A 25,006-nucleotide genomic window follows, 5' to 3' on the forward strand; every position below is an offset into this window, starting at 1 on the left:
CACATAGGTCCTTTAGTAACATACCAGAAAACATGTAACCCTTCCTATATAGTCATAGCTCAAATGTCCAGCTCAATGGGAAATGCATATCTGACAAATAAAATAATAACAAAACTCATAAGTATGGTATCAAAAAACAGAACTTAAAAATAGAAAGGTAATGAAACAACCAAAAAAAAAAAACAAAGTCAAAAAGTATCAGAATTGAGAAGAAATCACTCGAATTGACCAAAAATCAATCAATGAGTAGTTTCAGAGGAGTGGTAAATCCAAAGGCCAAAATATATATAAGATCAAGGAAGAAGTAAAGAACAAAGAAATTGAAGCAATGGATCTAATGGATCTAATGGATCTGATTCATGTTAGGTATCTAAAGTTTACATATTTAGACTGGCATAAGCAATAGTAACTGCCTCAAAATAGTCATGTTTCCTTTGACTTCTGCTAGTTGTCCAATAAACAATTGCCATATTTCATTCTTTGGGTAAGAATGCAGTTTCCAGTGGCCAGAGATATTTGCATCCCGTTGGTTATTGAGGAATTAAGGGTAAGGGTGAAAGGCCCCATGCTATAAACATTTTAATCAGTAATTTATAAATGGCAGTTATCAAAATTTTGATTGACAAAGTTGGGAATGATAAATAAAACATTATTATCTGATGTAATCAAGATTCAAAAACATCTCCAAAGATTAAAAGAGAGATCTAAATCTAATCAGATGAAATGTAATAAGGTCCAGGGTAACATAGCAGTTGGAGTATTTGATTTAGAGGCAAACAGTCATGTAACATGGGCAAGTCACATAGTCTAAGTCTCAAGCAACTCTTTGAAGGATTTAAGCTCCATCACAGTTACAATTTATGTCAATCCTTCCACACCCAAATCACAGATGCTTAACATATTTAAGCTATTGAAACTTAAAGAAGTATTTATGCAGTCCTTCGTGGATTGCAAAGTAACTACATGAACACAGAATGAAGACACTATGGCTAAATATTTCTTATAGAAGGGCTAGGGTTTGGGATTGTTTTTGGTGAACTTAGAGCATGATATGGCAGCCAAAAGAGTTGATGTGAAATTGGTCTATATTAACAGAAATAAAGAAGTCACCATGAGAGAGAGAGAGATTAGATTTGTTCTGGTTGACCCCAAAGGACAAAACTTGGATAAAAGGTACAAAGAGATATATTTTGGATTTTGAGCCCAGAAAAAAGTAGTCCCAAAGTGAAACAGACTGCTTTAACAGTAATGTTTCCATCAATAAAAGTTCTGACAAAGGCTAGATGGTGCCTTATTTGAAAGTGGAAGAGGAGATTTCTGCTCAGGTTTAACCTAGACAAACTCTAAGATCACTTTTAATTCTATAAGTTTATGAATTTCTGAATATTTGGAAATTTACTGAGTAACAAACAGGTAGAGCAAAATTTGCTACATAGAAAGAACACCCTCAGAGGTAAGGAGACTATCAGTAATGTCACACCAAAGGGAAATCAGGTATTTTACTTACTGGTCAATGAATTAATCAATATTTTGCATTTTTTCCCAATTTAGTAGGAGGCAATTGCCATCTATCTCTACAAGTTCTTTCTAGTGGTCTGACACCATAAGGATTTTCCCAGCTTGCTTAATAAAGTCATCTGACCATGCTGAGAAGCATGAGACATCAAAAGCTTCTAGATTCCACTAGATTCTTTTTGTCAGCTTAATACAGCCAGGATTAGGGGGAAACCCACCAAAATGAGAATTCCTATTGCCCAACCCGGCCGTGAAGCCCGAGCTAAAGAGGATGGGGGGTTAGGGTGGGAAAGGAGCTGAAGATGGTTGAGACCAGGAACATATTGGAAAGTCACTGTCATTAGGTAGCATGCTGGAATAGGTAGAAATTCTCTCTAAAGGATGACATTCCAGGAGTAGAAAACAAAACAAACCAAAAAAATTTAAGCATTTACTATGTAGCTGGTACTATACTAAGCAATGGGGTTATAAATACAAATAAAAAGGAAGGAAGAAGGAAGGAAGAAAAGAAGGAAGGGAGGGAGGGAGGGAGGGAGGGAGGGAGGAAGGGAGGGAGAAAAATTTTTAAAGTTTTGTGTTCACTTCTGAGGACACAATGCAACAACAAGAATAAAAAAATAAGCATCAAGTCATTTGATTATGTTAATAGTTACCCCCTACAGAGCTGGCTCCCTACTCACTGGAAGCCAGGTTGAGTTTTAAACTATAAAAAGGAGGGATTTGAAGCCACTGACTAGACTATGGAAATGGGAGCTCTAGAAGTTTGTAGATACTGTGTTTAAAACATGTCAGAACACAAGAGACACACAACTTCATGAAACAGAGAAAGATTAGTGAGATAAACTCAGATCCAGGCTACGAGGAGGAAGAGTTAATAGTAGCACTTTTTTCTCCCCTACATATGAAAATGCATTACACACACACACACACACACACACACACACACACACACTTGTACCTCATGCCTTTCTTCTAGAAGCTCACTCAAGTTCTGCAATCAGCTCCCTAGCTCCCTCACCTTCTTTGTAAACTTACAATGCCATCCAGTGGTCATCTTATGGAAGGCCTGTTCATATGAGAACCTGAGCAAAGGAGGACCTAGGAGGTTTACTAAAGAGTTGGCCTATGCTGAACTCATCTTCACCATACCCAGCATGTGGGGGAGGAAGAGAAAAATGAGGTGGTTATCATTAGAGGGACATAAGTGCATGGGGATAGAGACTCTCAGAGAAGGACTCTCAGTGGAGGGATGAGTAGGCATATATCTCTACAGAAGGATGCAAACTCAGCTATTCTTGTAGTTCTGTTTCCTGATATTGTAATTTATTCCCCTTCCTGAACTTCTCCTCAGTGAACTCTACTTCATTTTGATTCCATAGGGCACTGATTCCCACCCCCTGGTAACCCCAAATGTCAAACAACCTTCCTGAAACACAGTTTCCCATCAGCAGTTTTTTCCATGCTGATTTGTCCAACTAGACATTCTTCAGCCAGCCCCTCAAATACACAAAATTGAAACCACTTCCCCCCAAAACAAATGCTAACAACAATCCTTCCCCTCCCCTAAATTCTCCATTTCTCTTCATGACACTTCCTTCTTCCCAGATACTCAGTTATAATCACACACCCATTAAATAATAAAATTTATTTATTAAATGGTTCCTTCATATAGAGAACTAAGTGAGACATAAAGTTTAGACAAGGCTCTTTTAAGGACCTTCACTCTAGGAAAGAAATGAAGCAAAAAAATCAGAAAACTAAAACACATAGTATTATTTTCAAAATATTTGTTTTGAATTAGGAAAGAAAAACTTTCATAGTATCAGAACCAACAAAATAGGCATTGTATTGTTTTAAGTAGTATCTTTGTGTTGTATATGCATATCATATATGTACACGACATAGGCACATATATACATGTATATGTATATATGTTGTTCCTAAATACATTAGAATATTATAAAACATAACATGGCTTGAATAGGAAGTCAGGGAAAATTTCTTGAAGGAGATGATGTTTGAATGTGGTTGGGCCTTAAATGACAAGAATTCAACAGATGAAAAAGGGAACGACAGATATGGTGAGCAAAGAGAACAACTTAAGCTACAGTTCTAAGGAGAAAGCTTTTAAATTAGGCTAGAGCACAGAGTTCATGGAGAAGAACAGCTTGAGAAAAAACTGGAAGGATGGGAGAGGAAAGATGGAACTACCAGACTGGAGGAACTCTGAATATTAGCAGAGGAGTTTGAACAATGGAATTTTTAGGCAGAGGAGTTGATGCAATTGCATCAACATATAATAAAGACATCTCTTGATTCTTCTCCTATTTGTCCAATCACTTCCTATAATTCTCCTTTGTTAGATTATCTTCTAAAATACTCCCCCCATTTGTGAGTGAACCTGCAAGTTTCTCACCTAGGACCTCTTCTCTACATATATTCTTTGTTGGTTACCTTGTCAGTTCACATGGATTCAATTATTATTTCTATGCTGATGATTCTTATATCTGTATTTCTAATCCTTATCTTTTTCCTGAACTCTAGTCTGGAATCAGCAACCAATTAGACAAACTGAATGTCTCATAGACATTTCAAACTCAACCATGACCAAAACTGAATTCCAAGCCCACACCATTTCTGAATTTCCTTTTTTCTGTTGAAAATATCACCATTCTTCCAGTCATGCAGGTTTGAAAATTTAGTGTCTTCTTTGACTCTATCCTTAGTTTTGAGTAGCCAAATCTCTTTCCCACAACTCTTGTATTCATCCCCTTGTCTCCCTGTATACAGCTACTACCTTAGTTCAGACTTCTATCTCCCTCAGCTGTACTATTATGGATCCTCCTAATATGTCTCCTTACTTTAAGAGTCATCCATCTCCAAGCCTTCACATAATTGCCAGGCTGATTTACTTAATGCACAAAGCCACATCACCCTCCTACTCAAAACTCCAATGGCTCCCTACTACCTCTAAGGTAAAATCAAATATCCTCTATTTTGTACTCAAAGCCCTTAACAATGTGATTGATGCCAGCAACCTGTCTTTTCACCTGCACTGCACAACCCTCTCTCCATACACACACTGTGATTCAGCCAATCTGACCTTTTTGTTGTTGCTCATACATAAATAGCATGCTATTTCCCACCTCCACGTCTTTATATGTCTACTGCTATTACTGAAATGTATACCCTCTTAACTTCCATTTCTTAGAAATTATAATTTATTTTAAGGCTCAGTTTAAAATTACCTTCTAAATGAGGCTTTCCCTAATCTCTTCAGCTGCTAGTGTTTTCTCAAATTTACTTTCTATCTGCTTTGCATATATTTATATATGCTTATATATCTGTTATATCCCTTTACTGAACTATAATCTCCACAAGGGTAGAAACTGTTTTCACTTTTTTTTCTTTGTATCCTAAATGAAAATGCCTGGCACAATGCCCAGAACTTTTTTATCCTAAATGGAAATGCCTAGCAGAATGCCTGACACAATGGATATTTGTTAAAAGTGATGAATTGGTCAACTAATTTAAAAGATCTGGGGCATGGACCTTGCCTTGAATACCTGATTGTGTAACTACAGACAGGTCACAATCTCTTGGAGATTCAATTTTTTTCATCTGCATGTTATATGTAGGGGATGCTGTAATACATCTAACTGTATTCAGTATCAAAAACCAGTTTAACACACCATCAATCAAACTTCTCCTTTCTGCACCTATCACACAATCTCCATCTATTACACAAATCACTCAACAACAGGGGTATTCTCTGAAATAATCACTAATCAATTTCTGGCTCTCAAAGAGTTGCTTAATTTTTCCCCTCAGTGCTGACCTTTATAGGTATTAACATGTTTCTTTCATTTGTCTCTGTTTTTGTATGAATCAGCTGGTAAGTAACAATTAGACAATTTTCTCCTAACCTTCCTATTTGAGGCAACTAAGTAGTGCAGTGGATGGAAGGTTTGACTTGGAGTCAAGAAGATTTGAGTTACACTTACTAATTTTGTAATCCTAGGCTAGTCTTCCTCAAATTTCCTCCTCTACAAAATAGAGTAAAATTGCCCTGAGGGTCAAATGAGAAAGTACTTGCAAAGTGTTTACCATCAGAGAAGGTACACAATAGACACTAAAAATGCTCTAGTAAAACCTCTCCTCTTCATCCTTATTTTTGCTTTTTCCTAATTACTCAAGTTTTCATGAATAGTTAGAATAAGTCTAGGGGTCCTCAAACTTTTTAAATAGGGGGCCAGTTCACTGTCCCTCAGACTGTTGGAGGGCCGGACTATAGTAAAAACAATAACTTTGTTTTGTGGGCCTTTATAAAGAAACTTCATAGCCCTGGGTGAGGGGGATAAACATCCTCAGCTGCTGCAACTGGCCCACGGGTGGTAGTTTGAGGACCCCTGGAAGCACTTAATTGAAAGAATATATAGTAAAAACTGAAGGATCAAGGATAGTCATTCTTAACTCTTAACTGTCTGTTTATACAAACAATCACTTTATTTTCCCAAACCAGGACACTTCATTCAAGTCCATTGCTTCAAGAATGGACAAAACTGGTAAAAAACAGTAAAGAGTGTAAGAGCTACAAATGACCCTCAACAAAAAAAAAAAAAAAAAAAAAAAAATAGAGTATCTATACTATAAAAGTATAAGAGTCACTTCACCTTATCACAGGAAACTAAGCCATTACTATGTGCACTCTATACCAATCCTCTACTGTAGTCTTCCTCTTAGTCCCTGATCCCCACTTCTAGATCACTGGCTGTTCATCATAAATACCTGAATCTGGTTCATGCTCAAAAGAATGCCAATCCTAGCTATTAAAGTTTTAGAAAATGTAAATGATTGGCAAAACCAGTCAAGCTGGTACTGTTCTAATTCCAATTTTCCTTTCTCCCTCTCTCCACTTTGAAAAAATCCCTGCATTCCATTCTGGCAGTTCACCTTTCTATGGTCACAGAGTAAGCAAGTAAAATTGACATCAGTTAATGTCAGAGACACTAATAGGGTTATTTCTTGTAAAAATGGAGGTGTTATCACTTGCATCATAAAATAGGGGTGGTGACACTTGCACTATCTTTCTTAGTGAATCGCTATGTAAAAAAAAAAAAAGATTTTCAAAACTTAAAGTGCTATAAAAATATAAGTTATTATTAGAACCAAATCTATGGATAAAGAAAATTATCTTGCAGTGGTTTAGAGTTGAATTTGGAGGAAAGAATGAAGGCAAGACTTATCAAGGGAGCTACCAGGATTTTTCAGGAGGTAGTAATAAGGCTCTTAATAGGGGAGCAGCAGGAAGAAAAGAAGAGATGGAATAGATTTGAAAATGCTTGATAAAGAAAAGTAATAGGTAACTGATTAGCTATGAAAATGAAGAGAAAAGATAAGAGATATAGCTTATCTACATTTTAGAAAACCATTTTACAAAACACTTCATACAGTTTCTATGTAAAATATAGAGAGATATGTTAGATGATATACAATTGGGTGTAACTGTGTTTTGAATATTCAGACCAAAAAAAGTAGCCATTGCATTAATTTGAGAGGAAGTATTCTAGGGATCTATATTGTATTTAAGATTTTAAATCAATGCCTTAAATAAAGACATGGATGGCATGCTAATTAAATATGAATGACACAAAGCTGACATGGATGACTAACATACTAGATGAGGATAAGACTCATGATATTTTTGTCATGCTAGAATACCAAGTGGGATAAAATTAAATAAGGATAAACATTTTTAAAGTCTTACATTTTAGTTCAAAAAAATCAACTTCATTATTTTTTTTAAATAGATAAAAGGATAGAAAATAGTTTGTTTGAAAAAGTCAGGGCTCTAAGGGAACTGAAAGCTTAATATGAGTCACTGATGTGTTATGGCAGCCCAAAAAAAGCTAATTAAATCTTAGGCTACATGAAGAGAAGGATATATTTCAAGACTAAAGAGGTGATAATTTTACTACTGACCTAATCAGATCATATTTAGAACATTATATTCAGTTATATTAGGAGTATTTCAATGAGGGCAACCAGAATGAAGAAGGTTCTCAATATATACTCATATAAGAATATATGTTTCCCTAAAAGAGGAAAACTAAGGGCAAAAACTATTATTTTTGTCTTTGTATCTCCAGGACTTATAATATCATGGGTACTTAATAAACATTCCTTGATTGATCCATTTAACTAGGAATATTTAGCATAAAATTAGAAAATTTGATGGGGATAGTATAGCCTTCAAGTAGTTGAACGATTATCATATGGAAGAGAGATTAGAATTGTTCCACTTTCAGCCCAGAGAGTAAAACTAAAAATAGTGGAAGAAGTTAAGGGTGACCCATAACTAACAGGTATAAACAAGAGGCTTAGTGACAAGGCTTCTCCTTCAATCATCCCCATTCTCTTTCAAATCTTCAGTTTTTCTTTATCCACTTTTTGCCTACAAATATGCCTAGATCTGGTTGCCATCCTTTTTCACTACTAAATGGGGGAGTAAAGCAGGAATTCCCCTACACTCTCCCAAATTCATTTCCAAACTACAAAATAATGCCTCAAAATGAATTGTGGAGCAGCAGAACCAGCAAAATGATATGGTGAAACAATTTCCCAACCCAAGACAACTGAGGTTAGCAGGAAAGGTCTGTATCATTTGGGTAAAAGGGAGGCACTGTCCAGTGCAAGCAACATCCAAGCAATCCAGCATCAGGCCAGGCCCTAGAAAGCCAATAGCAAGGTCCCTAGCCCTGGCACGGTCCCCAGTACAGGTAAGCAACAAGAACTTGTACCCCGGCACAGCAGGCCCGCATAGCAAAATACCTTTAAGACTTTGCACCTCTGGTGCAAGAAGCTTAGAACAATGCCTTCTCTATCCCAGGAGCAGAGGCCAACTTTAATATAAAATTAAAAAATCACAAAATAGATTGGAAAAAATATACATAAACAAACAAAAACACCTCTGTAGAGTTACTCTACACAGAGAAGACCAAAATATAAACTCATAAGAGGACAACAATGTCATAAGGGCTACATGCAAAGAAAAATATCAATTCGTCACAGGCTTCAAAAAGAACTTCTGAAAGAGCTTAGAAAGGATTTTTTAAAATTAAATAAGAAAGGTAGAAGAAAAATTAAGAAATGAAATGACAAAGGTGCAAGAGAATCATGAAAAAAAGAATCAAGTGCTTGGCAAAGGCAGCAGAAAAAATAGAACAAATTCACTAAAGAAAACAACTCCTTAAAAAGTAGACTTGGCCAAATGGAAAAGGAAGTACAAAAGCTTATTGAGGAAAATAATTCCTTAAAAATAGAATTGGACAAGTGGAAATAATGTTTCCATGAGATGTCAAGAAATATACTTTGTTTCCCTCCATATATAATCATCAATTTTTGTCAACATTAACTCAACATTTCTCATTCCCATCCCTTATTTTTTACTGCTCACAAACTCACTATCCTAGTTTAAACTCCCATCACATATCAAATGGACTATTATTAAAATAGTTTACTGATTGGTTCCCCTGCTTGTACTCTCTGCCTTCCCCAATTTTCTACACATCCTAGCATCATCCAATGCCAAATTGACATTTCTAAAGCTTAGATATAACTATGTTGAACCCCAGCCAGGAAGTATTAGAGGCTCCCTATTATTTCTATAATAAAACATATACTTTCCTGTAAGAGATAAGCCCATATTTATGATCTGGTTCCAAGTCTCTTTCAAGACTGATTTCACTCAAGCCATTCTCCAACTGATAAATGGTCAAAGGATATGAACAGACAATTTTCAGATGATAAAATTAAAACTACTTCTATCCATATGAAAAGATGTTCCAAATCTTTATTGATCAAAGAAATGCAAATTAAGATAACTCTGAAATACCACTACACACCTCTCAGATTGGCTAAGATGACAGGAAAAGTTAGTGATGAATGCTGGAGGAGATATGGGGAAACTGGGACACTGATGCATTGTTGGTGGAGTTGTGAACAGATTCAACCATTCTAGAGAGCACTTTGGAACTATGCTCAAAAAGTTGTCAAACTGTGCTTCAGCTGTGTTACTACTAGGCTTATATTCCAAAGAGATATTAAAGAAGGGAAAGGGACCTGTATGTGCAAAAATGTTTGTGGCAGCTCAAGGAACTGGAAAGTGAGTGGATGCCCATCAATTGGAGAATGGCTGGATAAATTGTGGTATATGAATGTTATGGAATATTATTGTTCTGTAAGAAATGATCAGCAGGATGAATACAGAGAGACTTGGAGAGATTTACATGAACTGATGTTAAATGAAATGAGCAGAACCAGGAGATCATTATACACTTCAACAACAATACTATATGAGGATCAATTCTGATGGACATGGCTCTCTTCAACAATGAGAGGATCCAAATCAGTTCCAATTGATCATTAATGAACAGAACCAGCTACACCCAGCAAAAGAACAATGGGAAATGAGTGTGGACCACAACATAGCATTTACACTCTTTCTGTTATTGTTTTTCTTCCCAGATTATTTTTACCTTCTTTCTAAATCTAATTTTTCTTGTGTAGGAAGGCAACTGTATAAATATGTCTACATATATTGTATTTAACATGTACTTTAACATATTTACCATGTATGGGACTACCTGCCATCTAGGGGAGGAAGTAGAGGGAAGGGGGGAAAAGTTGGAATAGAAGTTTTTGCAAGGGTCAATGTTGAAAAATTACCCATGCATATGTTTTGTCATTATAAAGCTATAATAATAATAAAAAAGACAGATTTCACATGATATCTACTCAAGTATTCTACAATTCTAGCATTCTACAAACATGTCTATTTGCTGTTTCTTGTACACTATACTTCATCTACCTCCTTTCCATTGTATAGGCTGTGCCCCATTCCTAGAATACTTTCCCTATTCGGTTCTACCACTCAGAATTCCTACCTTCATGCAAGGTTCAGTTCAAGTGCCTCCTTTTTGCAGCAGTGATATCAAACTCAAATAGAAACAGGGACCACTTGTTTCTGTTCTATCCATGTATAAGAATTCTGTGGGCTATAAAATGACTTAGAAAACTATGTTACTATTATCTACATTTTGTTGTATTTTGTCTTAATCTACTTCACACTACATATTTAATACTTCTGGCTTTTCTAGGTCTCCATAGCTATTAGTGATCTTCCCTCCCAGAAATTATTTTTTATTTACTTTGAAGTTATTTTTTATGTATTTAAGTATATGATGTTTCTAAGCAGAATGTAAGTTACTTTTATTTTTGTTTTTATATCTTTAACATTTAACACAATGCACAATACATAGTGAGTACTTAATAAATGCTTGCTGAGTTATTATTGAATTGATATAAGAAAAGACTTCCTAACGATAAGAATTACACAAAAGAAGAACCTGACTTAGAAGGTAGAAGATTCCTCCTTAAAGAATGTCTTCAAGAAAAATATGGATGACTCTGTATTCAGTATATTGTAGAAAAGATTGATGATTACGTGTCATGGATCTTGAATCCAGGATTCTTTTCACTAAAAGTAGAGAGATTGGATATTAACAACTTTTTCAAGAAGTTGAGCAGTTTATAGGTAAATAAGAAGGAATCAATGATGTGTGTGTGAGAAAGAGAGAGACAGAGACAGAAAGAGGGAGAGAAGGGAGGGAAAGAGAGAGAGAGGAGAAAGAGAGAAAAAAGAGAAATAAAGAGAGACAGAGAGAAAAACAAAGAGAAGAGAGAAAAAGTCAGAGAAAAGAGACAGAGAAGAGAAAAACAAAGAGAATCAAAGAGAGCGAGCTTTATTATATGAATCAATGATGTGTGTGTATGTAAGACAGACAAAGAGAGAAACAGAGAAAAGCAGAGAGAAAATAAAAATATATGAAAGAAAGGTGGGCAAGGATAGAACAAGATTCTAAACTAGAGGAGCCTAGAGGAAATGGGATCAAAAGCAGAGGGAATGGCTAGAATGATAGGGAAAGATAACACAGAATGTTGGAGGGGATGTGGGAAAACACTGTTAGTGGAATTGTGAACACATCCAGCCATTCTGGAGAGCGATTTAGAACTATACTCAAAAAGTTATCAAACTGTGCATCCAGCACAGTGTTTGATCCAGCAGTGTTACTATTAGGCTTATATCCCAAGGAAATCTTAAAGAAGGGGAAGGGACCTGTATGTGCAAAAATGTTTGTGGCAGACCTCTTTGTAGTGGTTAGAAACTGGAAACTGAGTGGATGCCCATCAGTTGGAGAATGGCTGAATAAATTGTGGTATATGAATATTATGGAATATTATTGTTCTGTAAGAAATGACTAGCAGGAGGATTTCAGAAAGCCCTGGAGAGACTGGAGAGATTAACTGATGTTAAGTGAAATGAGCAGGACCAGGAGATCATTATATACTTCAACAACAATACTATATGATGACCAATTCTGATGAACATGGCCCTCTTCAACAATGAGATGAAACAAATCAGTTCCAATAGAATAGTAATGAATTGAACCAGCTATAACCAGTGAAAGAACTCAGGGAAATGAGGGGGAACCACTACATAGAATTCCCAATCCCTCTATTTTTGTCCACCTGCATTTTTTATTTCCTTCACAGGTTAATTGTACACTATTTCAAAGTCCAATTCTTCTTGTGCAGCAAAATAACTGTATGGACATGTATATATATATATTGTATTTAGCATATACTTTAACATATTTAACATGTATTGGTCTACCTGCCATCTGAGGGAGGGGGTGGGGGAAAAGAGGAGAAAAATTGGTACAAAAGTTTTTGCAATTGTCAATGCTGGAAAATTACCTGTGCATTTATCTTGTAAATAAAATGCTACAATAAAGAAAGAAAGGAATGAATGAATGAATGAACATACAAATAAATAAATGAATAAATGAACAAATAAATAAATGGATGAATGAATAGATAAATAAATAAGAAAGTAAATGAATGAATGAATTTAAAAAAAAAAAGTAGAGGGGGAAGAATTAACCTGAATAAATAGCAAAGATATCTATTCCTTCATGACCAGGAGAAAAAAAGGAAATGGGCTGTATTAAAGAAAGTAATAGGAGAGTCAATAGAGTCTACTTTTGGTAATCTCAATCTCCTCAATGAAGCAGAGAGCTAAGAAAAGGTTCAGAACAGTCACTGTGGGAGAAATGAATTAAGGAGTCAAAATAGGGAGAATAGAAAAATTATCAGGCAGCATCAGAAGTCCAGAAAGTTTTAGTAAACTTGCTCACAGTGACACAGGTAGTAATGGGAAGTGCAGCAAAAATAATAGCTTCAAAGAAGACATTTGCAGACTAGAAAAAGACATCAGTAGTTCTAAAGAGAAGCAGGAAGTGGTACTGAGAGAGGTGTTCCACCCAGAACATGGCCTAGACAGTGAGTTTTCTAGAATGTGTTCCTCTTCTACTCATGGTGAGGAAAATCTGTGGGTGAGTTATGTTCCTAAACATAAAGAAGAGGAAGGGAGAGGAGAGAGTAATTTTTCTTGTATTTTATTATCCTATTTCATTAAATAACTTTGCTTTGAGTTGATGTGTTCTCTTGCTTTGAACTGGAAACACTGGGAGAAGGCTGCAAGCTATGGTTTTGAAGTTGAGCCAAAGTGTGCCTTGAACCTGGGTGTAGCTTTCTGGGTCTCCATTTGAGAAAATTAGAGTTCCACAAGATTCTAGGAAACTAGTTTGCAAGCTCACCAAAGGCCCCATGTCTCTCCATCCAGGGCACTTCACAGGGGGTCCAAATTGCATATTGTCTAATTCACACAAGAACACAGCTGTCTGACATGTTTCCTGCGATGACTGAGCCCTAGTACCATTCCCAGAAAAAGCCACTTGCACTGTCAGCTTATTCTAACTGTTTGAAGGAAGGGATATAGAGAATGGAGAAAAGACATAAAGGATGTAAACTCCGAGGTATGCCAAAGTCAAAGCCGCACAGGTGATCTGTCTCTACTTTCAATACCATGAAATATTCAGTGAGAGCTTCCTGAGCTTCTATGTAAGCATATCTGGGTATATCCAGGGCATCTGTCTCTGTTTGACTGTCTCCATGACAAACTGTCTTTATCTTTCTTCATCCCTATCTCTTTCTCTTTTATTTCATTGCACCTCTCCATTACTAACTGCTTCTCCATCTGGGTGGCAGTGGAATTATCTCCCTCTTTATTACTCCATCTCAGTCCATCTCTGCCTCTATGTCTTTCACTATCTCTCCCTCTATTCTCACTAAGCAGGGTGGAAGGACCCTCCCCCTTTTTGGAATCCTGAAGAGGCGGCTCCTTTGGCTATTCTTTGCTGTTCTTAGCACTGCTTGCCAAAGTAAGGAACTTCACCTGCCTCCCCAGAATCCCCAGGATTGCAGAAAGAAGATATCCTGCAAAAGAGTAGAGGATCTCAGCCAGCAGAGCTGCCCAGAGGGTACAGGGTCAGGGAAGGGCTGGGATCCAGAACCTACATCTGTCCCAAGAATGTTAAACAGGGCTACAGAGTAGGAAAAGGAGAGAGATTTCCTCTACAGAGGAAATCCCCATCTCTCAATGAGTCCCAGACTCAGGGTCTGGATTCTTATGTTAGCACTGTTCACATATTCACAGACCTACTTTCCAGGCCTTGGAAAGAACCCCCAACTCCAGATGGGTCTTTTCCCTAGATATAGGAACCCCAGTTCCCAAAAGGCTTAGGTTTGCTTATCATTAAGGTTTATTCACAAGCCTGTCACTTGCAGGTTTTCATTGCTCAGGCCTCTCACCTGCCCCTTGCCCCCCTGGAACTTTCTTTTCCTCTGAGGGCCCCCAAAATTCCCCCACCTGCCACAAATGTCCAAGGGGATTCTTCCACCACTGGTCTGGCCAAGATGCCTATTTCCCTTGTGGTTCTGAGGCCACACAACCAGAGGAAGGACAGGATACATGTATCTGTCAAGGACTTGGTCGAGTATTCCAGGTAAGGAGGAAGACAATGAGTATCACTGTGCAAGATAATCATTTTGTGGTTTAAAGTGGCATTGTGCCTGCCTCTAGCATTCTTTAAAAAGCTTCTAGTATGGATGCTAGTTCTTTCAATACTTTAATTCTATTGTTACACCTTTTAGTGTGTGTGTGTGTGTGTGTGTGTGTGTGTGTGCGTTTATAAAATACATTCCTGCCTCCCTCTTCCATTTTTCTGACTCTCATTGGTCCTCCACTCCCAAACCCTAAGTTCCACATGAACAGGAGGGCGTTTATTGTTCAGAGGTGGTGAAGAAGTAACTAGCAACAATTCCTGTTCCTTTATATTCTCACCTCAGTTTCTATTAAAGTTTGACACAACCATGGCTCAGATTAGTTATGTTTCTAAATGAAATGAGAGAAATGAAGACTTTAAGACTGCCTTTCACATACTCTGACCTAAGCACTCCAAGGTCAGAAACTTTTTCTGGTGAGAGTCTGGTGAGAGTCATTGAAAACTTCCAAATTTGCATGCCATGAAAGGAAAACATATACATATATATATCGTCTCCAATATAATATGAGCCAACACTCTTGATCTTCTCCTCTAACTTTTCTCTAGTCCTACAATTTCCAAATCCCATTTTGCCCTTGTCTTGTCCACCTCACTCTATCCATATATCTGAACCCATCTCTGAAGTTAAGACTATAAAGAAGAAAAGAAAGGAGCTGAGTGGAGAAAGAAATTGCATTCCATTAATTTGTTCAACGAATGCTTATTCAATGCTTCCTATTTGCCAGGCTCTAGGTTAGGCACTGTAAATACAAAAAGAAGCAGTTCTACATGTAAGTATTTTACACTCTACTGAGGAGAAACAACATATGCACAGATAAGTAAATATAAAACACATTGACTAATCAAAGTCATTTCTTGGGAGAGGGAAACTTTAACACTGGGAAGCTTCACGTAAGTAGCATCTGAGGCGAGTCTTAAAAGAAGATTGTACATTATTCAGAATATGTCTATAATCAGAATATGGTCTTCTCTCACAGCCCAGTGATGGTCGATGCCCCTGCTTCCCTGGTTACCAAGATGTAGGAGAGCCCAATGGCTGTGTCCCACAGGAATATGGAATCTGTAAGAATGGGGCTACCTGGAACCAAGAGGGGAAATGCCTGACTAAGAGAGAATGGACCAACCACTGTGCCCAGGAGGTAAAGCTTGTTCTATATTTCCTCTCTTTTCCCCCATTCTCAAAGGTTACAGTGCTTTTTACATAAGTTTAAGAATAGGATAATCTATGATTTGTGGTCTATAGTTCCTCTGCATCAGGATGTTTTTTGGAGAAAGTTGTCAAGGGAGGGATATCTTCGTGCAGGTCTGTGCTACACCAAGGGATGTCCATGGATATGACTCAGTACTGGAGCTCTGCCTTTGCTGGAGGATGGATCTAAATGGAAAATGTGGGCCCCAGTGTCAAGGAAGACAACAACATATCCTGCAGCTCACCTGTCATGAGAGCATCCCATGGATCTCCTCCATTGATAGTGATGGGAATCAGGTGCTGTGAACTCCACATTCCAAAACTCTTTCCCTACCCCTGCCACATCACAACTAAAATGCACTCTCAATACTATCAGACATGTAACCATAATACCCAGAGCCCTAGAAACAAACATGTGAGTGCATAGGGTTATAAGGTAGTCAAGACAGCTCAATATCACTGATAACCCTTACTGGAGTCAAGGTCCCCAAAACAAACAATATGGTACTTCCTAACCCTTTAAAAGAAAAGTTAATCGTAAAAACTCTCTTAGTTAAAAAAAAAGTGGGGGGAGGATAAAAAATAATTTTACTCATTGTACAAGTAAAAAAAAATAAGGCAGAAGAAGGGGTCTAAACAAAAGCACTGCCCCCTAGTACAACACTCTGTCCATAGGATTATGTATACCAGGCCAGCCCAACCTAGGAAATATGCCTAGGAACTGTAGAAGGTACATGGGTACTGAATAGCTCTGTCTCTATTGTTCCTACAACACTGATATACTCAGGTGGTGTCCTATAGTATTCTTCTCTTCAAAAGATACATTAATGAAATTACCCCCAAACTTTAATTAAACACATTATATCTTTTCCCATTATTTCTAGCTTTCTTACTTCTTGGATAAGCCTCTCTCCCCTTGAGCCATGGGATTCCCATGTACCTCTGAATATAACCAGAAGTCTTCCTCTGTGTATTTAGTCAGTATTGATGGTAAGAAGACTCAAAGTTGAGATAAGGAAGGTAACCTAGGTTTGAAAAATTACGCCTAGTATCTGAATTCTGTCTCTGCAGTTTTGCAGGTCAGATGCCTACTCTGTGCAGAATATGTCCTTAACAAGTCAAGCTATATTTCTACCTCTGTTGCATGAGACTTATATTTTCAATGGGTGAGCTGTCTTCATAGTCTTCATAGTTTACTATGTCTTTAACCAAATTCTGGTTGGATGTGACTTCAAGTAATACAGAGCTGGATATGATCTCAGGTTCTGTCTCCAGATTTAATGCATTGTATTTTGTCCCTTTGTATCCAAAAAGGAAAGAGCCAGATCATTCTGGAGAATACTGAGTGAGGCAGACTCTTTTCTAGGCAATGTAGGTACAGAGAACCTGGTGTTTCATTCTAGATCGTGGCTTTCTGGGGTTGACCAGACCAGGGCCTGAACTGCTTTATTCACTTCATCAGCCACTTGGGAATCCCAGAACCCCAGCCCAGGTCCCAGGTGAGGCTCGTAGTTGACTTCAGTGTTTCATCCCTACAACACTAGAATAATCTCTCTAGAACACCATTAGCATCCATAGGATCATTCAGGATCATTTTCAAATTGGTCTAGGTGATGACTAGCTCTTCCCCACTTTCAAATTCTGCAGAAGCAACCAGTGTTGAAAAGCTGATTTCTCTCTGGGCCCTGAACTTGAATTCCAAACAGCCTGGTATCCTAAATCCCACAGTCTGCATTCATACCCATGATATCCTTGCCTTTCTAGTGGCACGTGAACACTACCCTGAATACGACCAGTAGACACTAGTGTGCAGTATTTTCCCATCATTGCCTCATTTCCTTGGAGGGAGATTATGAAACATTAAAGAAATGGCACCGTTACGCCTTCTTTCTCTGTGCATAGCAGTCATCTATACAACACACCTGGGGAATATGACTGGGGAAATTTCCGGGCTCTAGCTGAGGATTCCTGGCTCAATCAGCACAACTCCTTTCTCTTCCTGCACCAATTTCAGCAGCCTGGGGTCTATGCCTTCTGCCTGAGCAGTAACAGGCATCAAAAGATGGTTTGTCTGCCTTCTACACTTACGTATAGTCCCATCCCTTCCTCTGTACCTCTTAAGGCACATACTTATTCTGCAGAGAAACTTTATTTTTTTCAGAGGGTGAGAGATGCCTTGGCCCTAGACTCTCTATGGCATTTTCAGGTTGAATCTTGGGGATGGCTGAGACTGTTTCAAACCCATACTACTAGCAGCACTGTGTGTGTGTGTGTGTGTGTGTGTGTGTGTGTGTGTGTGTTCAGGAGAGGAAAGAGTGCCATTTTGGGGAAAGGAAGTGTATATAGCCGAATAGGCCATAACTACACTGTCTGTCTGCCCTCAGCCAAAGTAAATGAAAAAATCCAATCCACTTATAAATGGCATTATCTAGGGGTTCACATATTATGCCAGACATGGATACAGGTGCCATTAAGATTTGCACCTGAAACTAGATCTCTCCATTTTAGCCCTTAAAAAACTATGCTAGCCATGGATGCAAACTACATGACTAGCTATACCAAACACCTAGTTTCTTTCCAATCCAGAGATGAATCCTGGTAAAAATATAAAATTGGGATTATTTAGCTTCTGTTAAAATGCTCAGGTTGCTAATATCTTGGATACTCTATGGCAAGCAGAGTAAAACAACAGTTTTAACAGGTTTCTTCCTATCCAGTGCCCTCCCACCAGGAGGCTAATGTTTTAGGGATGGGCCCTTTGTTCTCACAACACCCAGATATTCGATTCAGACTGGGATTGCAAAAACTCCCACATCCCAGAAAAAAATAGACTGGTCTGTGGTTCTCGAATTAATCTTCCTTCTCCTAGGACTCTGCCTGCTTCTTCTGGTGAGTGATACAAGAGGAATAAATCACTATCAAAACCAACTCTATTTGTATCTTAGTCCCATTTCCTAAAAACTAATCTTCTTTCTGGAGTTTATTTCACTGGAGTTATGGTAACTCATTATCCTTGAGATGTCTGGCTGTCTTAGTCACCAGCCTCTTCCAGGGGGCACTCTTCTGCTTTAAGAATCCCTCCAGAATTTTTGAAGGAAGAGAATACTTCTCTTGATTCAGCATCATAGGGTAACCTTTCCACACCCTCTATGTGATCTCCAGGCTCAGAGTTATGGCCTGGGCTGGACCAGAAAGTCTACTCCCTGTCCTTCATTCCGGATGCATCAGCAAAAATACAACATGGAAACCTACTCCTCTTCTAGAACTTTGCTGACATCAGTGAGATAGGGCCAGACTGCCAAGATTTTCCAATACTTAGGATGTCTGGTCACGATGGTAAGTATTTGGCTAAGGACTAGCATACATGAAACCATAGGATCCCACTAGACACAAATGCTGTCTGAACCTTACATTCACAGTCTCTCCATCTGAACCACTTAACGAGCAGAGTCCATTTTATGTTCCCTACCCTTTGTAGGTAGGTGCTGGGAAGCTGAGGAGCAGCTTGACCTTGAGTGGTTTGATACAAATGCCTTCCTCAGGATCCTACAGAAGCAATCTCTGTCAGTGACAGGCAAGCTGAATCAGACCAAGGAGGAGGTAACTAGTAAACTCTGGGCCACATTTCTCCTGAGGGAAGGGTGACAAGAGTTTGAAGAGTTGGATCAAAAGAGGTCAGAAAGTCAGACCTCTGTCCTTGAGCAGAGGAAGCTGGAGGATCTCAAGACCAGGGAAATGGCATTCTGAAGATTTTAGACATGGTATATAAGACACAAGGAAGAGCAAAGAAGTTAGGAAATTTCAGTGGTTTAGGATGATTTTCACAAACTTTCAGAGGCTTAGAGCAAATCCAATGGAAACTGTAAGAGGAAAAAAAGGCAGTAGGGAAACTACAGAGAGCTTTTTTCTGGCGTTTCCCATTGACAGACAGCAGAGGGCACTGCAACCACAGCATTAAAAGAGATTAGTCAAAGGCTGAGAGCTGTAATCTACCTTTTTCTTCCAGCTAAAACTTCTCTACCTAAAACTTTTGAGGAAAGCCAGTTCCCTCCGGGAGTTATGGTACATGAAGCTCCGAATTCCTGCAGCTAATGTCCAGAAGGACCAACAACAGGCGGTACCTTCACCACTCCTTTCCCCAACTCCCCTTGACTCATTGCCCTCTCAACTATACACTCCTTTTTCTTCTCTTCCATTGTACTCCACCTCCCATCCAACTCCCTATTTATATCACTGCCTCCCCAGGCTATTTAAATAATTACAATAATAATAGCAATCCTCATTCCGTCATCATCATCATCATTTATAAAACACTGAGCAATTTAACAAAATACTCTTCTCACAACAATCCTGTAAAGTAGTAAGTATCATTAGAATGAAGCAATTATCATTGTCCCAATTTGAAATTGGGAAAATAAGGATCAAGAAATTGCCCAAAGTAACATGGTTAATCCAGGATTTAACCCTTGGTTTTATGACTCCAAATAAAAGTGTTCATGGTCCCTTGGTTCCTAAACATCAAGAGACTCCTTACCTGTTCCAGTTGCTATTTACCTCCATTACTGAAAGTCCTAGGAATGAGCAGACTTCCTGTGATCTGTTCTCAGACTGCTCAGGCAACTGCAAGGGAGGCAGAAGAGGAGCCCAGGAGAAGGCAAGGACTGGCAGATGAATATGCTTAGAGCCTGAGACAACAACTGAAGCTACTGCGACAAGACTTAAAGAGCCAGAGAATTGCAATGGGCAGCCTTTGGCTCAGCCCTGAAAGAGGTCCAGAGGCTCCTGACAGCAAAAACAGAAGTCACATCAGAGAAGATACCTCAGTCTATACAGGACCCTGAGAAGTGGGTATTAGGGAACCTCAGGAGGAAGACAAAATGGATAGGATAGGAATTTATTTAGTATCTCCAAGAAAATAGGTTCTAAAACCACGGTAGGGGAGATGCATAGAAACCCAGATAGTGCCAGAACGGTATATATGGGGTGAAGGAGGTAGCCAGTGAGAGTGAAATATACATAATAGAGCACAATGAAAAATACTTATTAAATGATATTTTCCTAGGTACACTCATTTTTAATACAAAAAAGTTGCCTTCCATAGCACATGGATATTTCTTGTCAAGTAGCATGTGCAACTGTGGAGGTTCAAAATATCTAATGGAGAGTAAGATACAGAAAGTGCAACTTTCAAAGCTTTTTCTTATCTCTATTTGACCAAGACACCTAGGAATCTGAAGGGTATCCATCTTCTACCCTGAATTTCAGTTTCCCCCCTGAAATATAGAATCAATGCCTTGTGAACCAGCAAACAAATTAATTAGGAAACTTCTATAGACTGCTGATTCTTTCATTCCCTCCATATAATCTCTGAACCCAAGCAAAACGGATAAGTCAGACATCTCAGAACTAATCATATAGAATATATTCCTCCCCATTAATCAACCCCTAAAAGAGCAGGAAATTGAACTCTGCCCCATGGTTACAGGACATCTCCCCTAGTGGATGAAGCAATAGGCCGTTTGTCCCAGATTCTTTTGGATGAAGGTCAACGATTGAAGGCCTGGGTCATCCTGGGAATGGGCACTGGAGCTCAGCTACTTCAACCAGGTAAGCACTTTTCAGACTCTGTGTTTAGAACTTCTGCTCACTATTATTCTCTCAGCCTCATCCCCTCCACACACACCTGCTTGCCTGCTTTCCCTTTTATTTCCCAAAGCATTAATCACCATTAGCTCTATAAAACTCTGAATTGAAGAAAGAATCCTAAATAACACCCTATAAGCTGAATAAGGAAATCCTTCTCAAGAAAACTATAGGTGTGTCACAGTTTTACCACAAAAGATGAAGAGGTGGAAAAGTAAAAGTGCAAGATGTTTGGAGGGCTTTCTTTAATCCAAGATTATTTGTCTTCAGTATTCAATATCAATAAAGATTAAGTAGGTGAAATTTTATGGCTATAAAGGAAAAGTAAAAATTGAAAGATGAAAGAAAGAGCAAGGAAAACAAGGAAATGTATTAAATTGTAGCAAGTATTTAAGTAAAGCTTAAGAAAGTTTACTGAAAGTGAAATACTGATACGGATGAATAAGAAATCCCCGAATTTTCTTTCTCTGGAAATTTCTATTCCTAGAGACATTTTCCCTGGATCAGTAAGGTCTCTATAGGCTATGGGTTCTGGAAGTCTCCTCCAATATATTTCCAATAAACTTCTGATCTCTGTCAGTACCAAATTCTAAGCTCCCTTTGTAAAGCCCTATCCTCAAGACAGAAAAAAACAGAAAATTCTCTGTTCTTGGGGAGCTCCGTAGTCTGTCCAATGCTAGATCTAAGGTTCTACTTAGACCCAATTAATTGCTAACAAACAAAACCCAGTTTGATTAGATTGTCACAATGTGTCACTGTTATAGGCAACCTCTTTTCCCAACAATATCAAGGATATGCCTTAGGGATTCCTGATTTCACCTGCTTGAAGCTCATCACCAGGCTCCTGGTACCTGGCCCCAACTGTTCAATGCTCCCAAATAATGGATACCCTGGGCCCATTCCTCCTGGATACTTCATCCACCCAGGCACAGGAAGATTGCTTCCAGAATCAGGAAATCTGGGCTATGACCTAATGAATGCTACCCTGATTCCCACCACAGATGTAACTTCAGGTAAACCAGAAGCACCAGAGATGGTTCTTTTTGGATCTGGTCACAGATCTGAGCTAAAGTTTGAGAGTAGGGCCTATGGGGCCTTTAAAGGACTTATCATATCCCCAAACAATGATCGAGAATTACAAAGGAATTCTCCTAGTATCCCAGATACTTTCACTAAGATTAGTTCTTAGAAACAATTTTATTATGTCAATAGTATTATTTTCTTAGACAGACTACTCCTTTTATAAGGATTTGATCTTAAACTGTGTTATAATAGTGATAATAGAATTATATCATAAAATGAACCACAGAATTATAGAATAGAGAATCACATTATCTCCAATCCAGTAGCAAGCATATTCAATATAAAAGAAATATTCTTGGATCAGAGAAACAGAGAGCAATCAAGGTTGGGGAAAAGAAAAGAATACCTAGAGTCTTCTCTGTTCATCTCCTTGGTCCACCTTATTGCCCCTTTCTCATCTTTACCTCTTAGTTGTTTTGGTTTTTTTTTTTTTTTTTTTTTTTTTTTTACTTCTAGGTGACAGGTACTTATGCTGGGAGGCCTGAGAGACAGCTCAGGAAGCCTCCTTTTTCCTGGGGACAATTTTGTGGAACCACTGAGTGGGAAGTCAGCCTGGCTGGCTTCAAGAGGCTTGTCTACAGGAGGGCCATATAGTACCCCATGCAGGGGGTCCCCAGGCCTTGTTGGATGCCAATGTGCTGGCTGCCCAGATGCACATGAAAGAAGTCTTACAACAAATCAATGAGAGCCCAAGATTCAGGGGAAATGGAAAGATGGAAGCTGCAGCCAGGGACCTGAGGCAGTCACTCTCCTTAAGTCTCTACCATCTCTTATACCAGGTTCAAAGACTAGAAAGACAGCTTCAGGTAGCATCTGGCATCAAAGCTACAGGTGGCAAGATGGGTAGGTAATTATGATATGAGGTATCATAGCTCAGAGTAATCTTAGGATCAAAATGCTGTATTTTTTGTTCAATTCCTGAGCTTGGGGACAGAGCTGCAGCCAGATTACTCATACTTATAGCAGATTCAACTGATACATGAGCAAAATAAATGAAATCTTTTCTAAATACTTTTAAGGAATGAAAAAACTCCCTGCTGTCCCTAAAACCTGCCACCAGACCCTATCTTTCAGTGGACCCCTGTTACATGGAGTAAGGGAAATAGAAAGATTCTGCGTTCTTTGTAATTCCATCAAAACTGACACATTTTATCTTTGTATAACATAATGCTCCCCATATTGCTGCCTTCACTCCTAATGAAGGTGTTCTCTCTCCTATGAATATTTGGTTTCTATCCCAGTTTGTAATCCCCTTCATCTACCTTTACATACTTGCTCATTCCCTTGAAAATTCTTTATAATTGTATGACATCTTGTACTTTTCCAAGTACTTTTTCATATGATCTCTCATTTGATCTTCAAGATAGCCCTGTGAGGTAGATAAGACATGCATTCTTATCTTCATTGTACAAATGGAGAGCTGAGAGACAGGGAAATCAAGCAAATTCCCTGAGGTCCCATTGTTAGTACAACCAGGTACAGCCAGGACTAAATCTTTGGTCTCCAGGGTCCTCTATGCCCTTCTCAATTTTTATTCTGGAATATGCTTCTAGTTCCCATCTACTAAACTAAACCTGTTTGTTTGCATGGCATTCAGTTCTTCTCTGAGGCTATGTGAAAGAAAGATTACCACCAGCTTCCTAAAATAATATATTAATTTTAACCCCTATTCCAAAGAGGTTCAGAACACATGTACTGGGAGTTAGTCTTTCTTTCAGAATTCATGATCTTGGGTTGGACCCAAATTGTTAATATTTCCTAGGGAATTCCTAGGGAATATTTCCTTTGGTTAAAGAAATGATTCTTGAGCCTACAGGGAAAGATTTTGAGCACATGTTTTAACCTTATCACTTTCTGTCCTTTATTATGTTAGAAATGATTCAGTATCCCAGAACAGAAGTATGGATCCTAGCTGTGTATATGGAAATCCCAGATCCTGCTGGTTCAGGGCTTTTGGTTCCCATCCTGGGCATGAAATGCAACTGGAACTCTGGTCAATTTATTCTACTGGCTGGTACCATGGAGGATGCTGATGGCAAAGGTAGTGAAGGAATCTCTATAGGAATTTGAAAATGCTCTGTGGGGAGGGAAAGGCATTGAAAAATCCAGGGTGGTGCCACCTTATAGAGTGGAAGACAAAGTAGGAGAATTTTGGTTCTGATATTGCCTGTCCAAGTACAAAAGATTCCTTTTTCAATTTAATCCACCCCTCAAAGCTGTTGAGCATATAATAGAGAATTAAAGATTCCAAAAGTTCAATAAGACTGATTTTCCTATCAAATGAGAATTGATCTTTTTTCCTGGAAAGGAATCCAATGGTAAAGGGCTTCAGTTTCCCTGGGCCTGAACTACAGGTAGCCATTTAAATATGGCTCGGAACTCATAGCCTCAAGTGGGATATGCGATGCTGGAAGCAATCTTTCTCATTTACTTCCGATTTTTCCTCATTCCTAAACTCTATCCCATTTAATTATGGTCACTAAAGTTGGGGTTTGGGGGTTGGGGGTATCCCACAGGTCTTATTCCAATTTCTATTGGAGCCCAAACT

General features: G+C 38.4%; 2 protein-coding genes across 6 annotated transcripts in view; one reads left to right on the top strand and one right to left on the bottom strand.

Moving 5' to 3' along the window:
* The window catches only part of BTG4 (BTG anti-proliferation factor 4), a 129,736-nt gene that overhangs the window by 56,473 nt on the left and 48,257 nt on the right, over positions 1-25,006 (bottom strand). The window lies entirely within an intron of this gene.
* On the top strand, positions 491-24,528 carry LOC111720271. Its single transcript, XM_031957247.1, is given in 14 exon segments — positions 491-547; positions 15,521-15,682; positions 15,787-16,029; positions 18,996-19,068; positions 19,211-19,332; positions 19,739-19,849; positions 20,258-20,278; positions 20,280-20,453; positions 20,455-20,576; positions 21,218-21,339; positions 22,167-22,378; positions 22,922-23,011; positions 23,013-23,301; positions 24,332-24,528. Coding segments are annotated over 14 exon segments (1,995 nt in total).

This window comes from Sarcophilus harrisii, chromosome 3, assembly GCF_902635505.1.
Source record: "Sarcophilus harrisii chromosome 3, mSarHar1.11, whole genome shotgun sequence".
Classification (NCBI taxonomy): Eukaryota; Metazoa; Chordata; class Mammalia; order Dasyuromorphia; family Dasyuridae; genus Sarcophilus; species Sarcophilus harrisii.